Source organism: Papaver somniferum, chromosome 3 (assembly GCF_003573695.1).
Source record: "Papaver somniferum cultivar HN1 chromosome 3, ASM357369v1, whole genome shotgun sequence".
In the NCBI taxonomy this organism is placed as follows: Eukaryota; Viridiplantae; Streptophyta; class Magnoliopsida; order Ranunculales; family Papaveraceae; genus Papaver; species Papaver somniferum.
In genome coordinates this window covers 76,951,148-76,956,974 of record NC_039360.1, presented here as the reverse complement: position 1 = coordinate 76,956,974, position 5,827 = coordinate 76,951,148, and the positions used below count along the sequence as shown (strand labels likewise).

Below are 5,827 nucleotides of genomic sequence, written 5' to 3'. Positions count from 1 at the left end.
ACATAATTATTGGTTAACCAGAAACCACTGGGACAAACCGAAATCAACTGGAACCATTTGGAAACCGAACCAATGATTAATGGATTGGTTTGGTTTAGATTTTTAGAAACCAATAATATTGGTTTCGGTTTTGGTTTGGCTAGAAACCGAACCAAAACCGACCATGAACAGCCCTACCCATAGGACTTACCAGGCCTACCTGTGTGGACAACTCTGCTAAACTGGACTCAATTTGGTTAACTATACTTGAAAGATCTTGGAACAAGTATCATACTGCACCTACGCTTCCACAATCCGAGTTGCTTGTCATTGCATTGATGTCAATTGAACTCTCATGAGCTAGTATCTATGCCGGTTACCCAAAGAAACGCTCGCAAGAAATTGTAGGCTGCTACCTTAAGTTAGTTGAAGATCCACCATTGAAGTCCAATTTTTCCAAGGTAAATCCTATACCTTGATCCAATAGTTATTTATCGCATTTGCATCCAAGGAATACCACAGGAAAATGTATGTTAAGTTGGCCTTGCAGTGATCTACCAATATACTGTTTTCTTATACGATGCTCATCCGAATTTTTGTTGTCTAGGAACTTCACATGATACAAACATCCATTCAGGTGAATGTATCCGTGTCCTGATGGCAAGAGCAAACTCTGTGAAATGTTAAAATTCTGACAGAGCTATCAAGTGATATTCAAAACTGGGATCTGGATAAAGACTTTATTATTTATTTTTCTTGGAAACATTTCAATTTACACAAATATTCCAACGATTCCCGAGTAAACACGAATAACAACTTGTTTGGCAGTATATACTGAAAGTACTACACCAAGAAGAGTTTCCTGGAGCTGGTTATTTCATAAACGTTGATAGGGCCGCATGGATGCCTCTGCTACTTCGTAGTGAAACATGACGGGGAACAAGTGAATGTGGTCCGCTCCAAACTGATCTAGGATCACCAGAAAAAAGATTGCCACACAACTCTGTAAGCATAGGATTTTCGCCACCGAAGAATTTCTTGTAGATTTCAATTTGCTGATTCCTTTTTCTCAGTTCCTGTATACAAAACAAAATGGATACAGAAATTAAAGTTAGACGAGTATTAACTTCTAGACAAGCTATAACGACGAGGTTAAGAAAAATGGCATCACTTGCAAGTTCAATCATACTATTTAACTCTAACAGCCTCACTTATTCTAACACAGTTTACGCTCTTCCTGTATCCCGCATGAGATGACTCAATATCTGATTTTCCTATGATGTACGAATTCTTCATAATTAAAAACTGACCCCTTGGGTCATCTTTATCATGGGCTCATACGCGGAGGTGTAAGTGTAATACTAACTGGAGTGTAAAATAGGATGTAAACAAAACCATCAATAGCATAAATGATGGTGCCAACTGTCAACCTCTTGCTTATGCTGCAATTTCTCCGCGGTGGTAGGCTCTCCCTGATGCAATGGTAGGTTATTTTTCTGGGAACCAGATTCAGTGGCAAAACGTGAAGCATCCATTTCCTGGAATCGCGACTCGAGGTTCCCTTCTTCTCCAGATGCATCTCCTCCTGTCTGTAATGCTTCGGAAGGTTCTCCCTCGTCCTTGTTCTGGTTCTGCACATCATTGTCACTGACCTCTTGACTTTCCAGCTTCATTTTCTGAGCTTGTTCTTCCATATCAATGTCTGCACCAGCGACTGGGTAAGATTCCAGATTTGATGATGTATCCTCACTGAAAGGAGTTCCTGCAGTCTCCTACGTAACAAAGTACAGAAAAATTATTATTATTGATACAAAAGTAAATGATGTCCCAAGAATGACTGAGAAGGCTTCAAACTAAAACAAAAATAAGAAATAGAAAAAAGGAGAAGAAGCAGCAGAGAACAGACTTTTGGAAATCATAGAGATAAGTAACTGGGTCTGCTGATTAATTGGGAGACGAATTATTTCATAAACACAGAAAATGTGTCAATTGATCAAGCACAATTCGATACTACATAAAGGGATTTGGTATTACCTCTTGCTTAGGGTCTTGAGACAGATTTCCATCACTTATTTCAATCTGATTTTCAATAAGTTGAGCATCACGTTCCCTTCTTTTGCGTTTCATAACACAGACAGCACATAAACAATCGCTTTTGTGCTGTCTCATTCTGATACGAAGAAAGACATAACAAACAAAGATCAAAACTGCATGTTGGAACCATTAACTGCCAATGTATTGAATATCAAACACTGCTTCAGAAGAAGTGAATTAATAGATACAAGAAGTTGCCTATAGACCGCCCAGTGGCCTATTTTAACATGAATGACTCAATTGCTTGAAGAAAAACAAAAGAGACTAAACAACGCAGCTGTTCTGAAAACTTTTTAGTTTAATAATAACTCATTAGTATATGGGCCTAAGATTGATTTGGCACTCTTTTTCTTCTACCAAAACTACTGTTAATCAACATATTTTATAAACCATCAATCAATGATAGTTGAAGTTCCTGGCTTGTCCAGAGACTCAGCAGTACTGGGTCAAGTTTAGGAGCTCAGTAAGCATCCCCAACCAACAGAAGGGTGTAATTGTAGTTTCTACTGAATTCAAGTAGAATCTATACAGCCATTGAAGAATAAGGAAGTGGGACAAGTGGCATACCCATGACGTTTACGTGCCTGTTTGGAAGGAGTGCCCTTGACAGAGTGAGCAGCATTCTCCCCCTGCATGCTTTCACTAGAACCTGTAAAAAGGAAGCATGGAACTAATCAGATTTGCTGTCCCAAAAATGAATCGAAAAACGCTTCAATAATTTTGGAAAAAACCAACCACAATCAATGGCCAAATGTAAACCACGAGCAAGCGCTAGATTATTTCCCAATAACAGGTTCTGTTATTTAGTCTCTCTTTCCTATTCCTCATGCTATTCACATGATTTTATAACAGTATTTAAGCCTTTCAAGTTCCAAACTTAAATGAGATCGCAACAACTAACACTTATTTAGTCATCATAAGACTTTGAGGATTTTAATATTTATTCAGTGCTTTTTTACAGGTAAAATGAACCAACACTGGTAAAGTATATAAGGCAATACCATGGTCCATCATGGGCCATTAACTGACAAAGAGTGTAGCTTATATATACAATCTACTGATCTAGTTGGAAGTATAGAACAAAAAAAAAACCATAGCCAAGAAATTGCAAGCAATTACTAAAGAAGACTATGGCTTTATGGTTAAGAGTTCTAACCATTAGCTCTTTGCGATCGCTCGGTGTATAACCCTGCAGCCACCCAATACTTCATAAAATTCTTCTTCACACGTCTCATAAGATCCACAATGTAATCGCCCTTATTATTGTACTTGTAACAGTTCTCCCAGATGTACTGTACATCCATAAATACATCCTTGGAGTTCTTGTATTTATTGCCATGTTCAAGATTTTTGCATATAGTGCCAAAATCCATAGGGTAGTGAATGATATCGAAGTAGTCCTATATCGAGGAAAGAAACACAAATCCATAAACAAGATCACATACAATAGAATGACACCCTAAAAAAATTATTTGATCAACACGAACAAAATGACCTCCTAGTATGTAACTTCAATAACCGAACTAGATTTGACAGTATTTAAGATTACAAAGCACGTCAAAAGTGGAAAGATGAAAAATCCCAACTCGTTAGTAAAACCAATGGTAGGGATAGCACAGTTTAATTTCTAGCCTACCCAACTTGCTTCGGACTTTTTTTTTTACTCGGTCAATAAAGTTTATTATGAGCAAAAAACGTAATTACAAGAATTACTTAAGGGGCCCGAAGGCCCCGGACCCCCATAAACCAAAGGGGTACAAGATGTAACTTCAAAAAAGAGCTAAGAGCCCAAAAAGCTAAGAAACTAGAAAAATAAAATAACCCTCTAACAACTTGTTTCGGACTAAAGGCCTGGTTGTTGTTATTGCTGTAGAGCTAACACGGTTTAAACAAGTAAACATCAGAATAAAATTGCATCAGGGGAGCAGAGGCTTCCAAAAAAGATTCACATGTTCACCTATGTCTCTAAAGCAAAGCAAATTAGATGACAAGTTTTGTGTTTCTTCAGGCGTTAAATCCATACTCACAGGTTTGCAAGGGAAATTAGGGGAAGTAAAAGAAGCACGTATGGAAGTGAAACTGGGAGTGATGATATCGTAAAAGCCGGTAGGGTTACCTAGTAGGCTAGTACATATTACCCTAGGATTGATACCCACAACCCAATCCACAAGTAACCAGGTAGCAAAAATGAAATCTTTGGATTGGTTATAACGGAAATCTAATATCACTAGAAAAATGAAATGAACTCAAACTAATATAAAAGTTTAAACTACAAATAAGGTGTATCAACTATAACCATGGTATATGCAACTACCGAACTCCTAGTGTTACATTATGCTGCATACGAACATAGTGAAACAACTATTTACACTCCCTCCAAAGTAGATGACAGACTTACAGGTATTCCGAGGGCATCAGGATCGACTGGAACACTAAAGGGCTCGGCTGCATCCATATTCATAATTTTCCTGATCACCTAAGAACACAAAGAAGGGAAAACCAAAAGTTAGTTCAACTGACATTGTTCAAGTTCAGTGGTACAAAACAAATGATATCCACAGAGTAAATCGTCCATACCATAAGGGAGGTATTCAGTTCTTGTTCACTATACACTGATTCTTGTAGATGAAACTTCGGTTCCCTCAACACTGATGGCTCCACTTTCTTGTCATTATCTGAGGCAGTTTGGGTACTCTTTACACCTTGCACCTGGGCAGGACTACCAGCAACATTCACTATAGTATTCACAGAACTTGATCCTCTGAAAGACTTGATTTTTAAGGTTCCAGATTTACTTGGCACTTTCTCCATAACCACCACCGACTGCATTTCAGGCAAAGAGCTGCCACTATCATCTGTCCTCTCCACTTCACCTAGCTTTTCTAGACTCACATGTTGACTGCTCTTGTCGGTATCACTCTTATCCAGCATATCTGGACTACTCTCTTGAGGCTTTATCACTTTTGACGACTTAAGTCTCACTTTAACAGGTCCAATTCCATGCCGTCCACCTGATTTGTAAGTAATTATATTTGGAGTAGGCTTTGTGAATGCAGGAGGTTGATAAGGCACCACTGGAGCTGGCACTGCAACTTCCATTTTGGAATCTAACTGAGCACCACCGAGATCACTATCACTATCATCATCATTATCATTATCATTATCATCTTCAAATTGAACATCAACATCATACAAAACAGGAATGCCTTCCACATCCACTGCCGCCTTCTTTCTATGTTTTCCTTTCTTGTGACCTCGTTTTCGTTTCATGTTGGCTTCTGCAACAGAGAAACTTGGTTTCTGTTGTCCTCTTCAAAAACCCCAAAATTTACTCCCAGACCGATAATTTCTGCACAACTGATAAAATCACCAGTACAATTAACAATCTAAAGACTCTTCAGAAGAACTCCCCAATACTAGGGTTTCAGGTACTAATTACGTTCTTTTTCATAGTCCAACTAAGAATATAATTCTCATTAGAAAAGAAAAACCCTAAATTCAGATCACAATTTCGAAGAACCCTAATTTACAGTAGAGAAGAAGGGCATAACTTTAAATTGAATGGGCCCTTCGTTAGATACGTTACCAGGGAGGAGTGAAAGCAAAACTGGAAGAGATTAATCGTTGATGGTGAGGGTATATTCGTCTATCTCTGGCGGGTTTTTGAGGCTTTGAAACTGAAAGTTTCGACTTCAGACCTGGAAGAGAGAGAGACAGTCACAGAGGAGGAGGACGTTCGTTTCTTTGTTAAAAG

At 38.4% G+C, this 5,827-nt stretch overlaps 1 protein-coding gene across 2 annotated transcripts; it reads right to left on the bottom strand.

The window, feature by feature from the left end:
* Positions 1-690: 690 nt before the first annotated feature.
* On the bottom strand, positions 691-5,827 carry LOC113356560 (bromodomain-containing factor 1-like). Of its 2 annotated transcripts, XM_026599723.1 has the most exons (8): positions 5,660-5,826; positions 4,651-5,430; positions 4,472-4,549; positions 3,230-3,473; positions 2,641-2,722; positions 2,014-2,149; positions 1,410-1,751; positions 691-1,055 (listed from the first exon to the last, which is right to left on the bottom strand). In XM_026599723.1, the coding sequence occupies exons 2-8, from the start codon at positions 5,341-5,343 to the stop codon at positions 852-854; spliced, it is 1,779 nt and encodes a 592-aa protein (XP_026455508.1). In that variant the 5' UTR covers positions 5,344-5,430; positions 5,660-5,826; the 3' UTR covers positions 691-851. The 2 variants fall into 2 exon arrangements, with proteins under 2 accessions (XP_026455508.1, XP_026455507.1); XM_026599722.1 differs by having other exon boundaries at positions 4,651-5,827.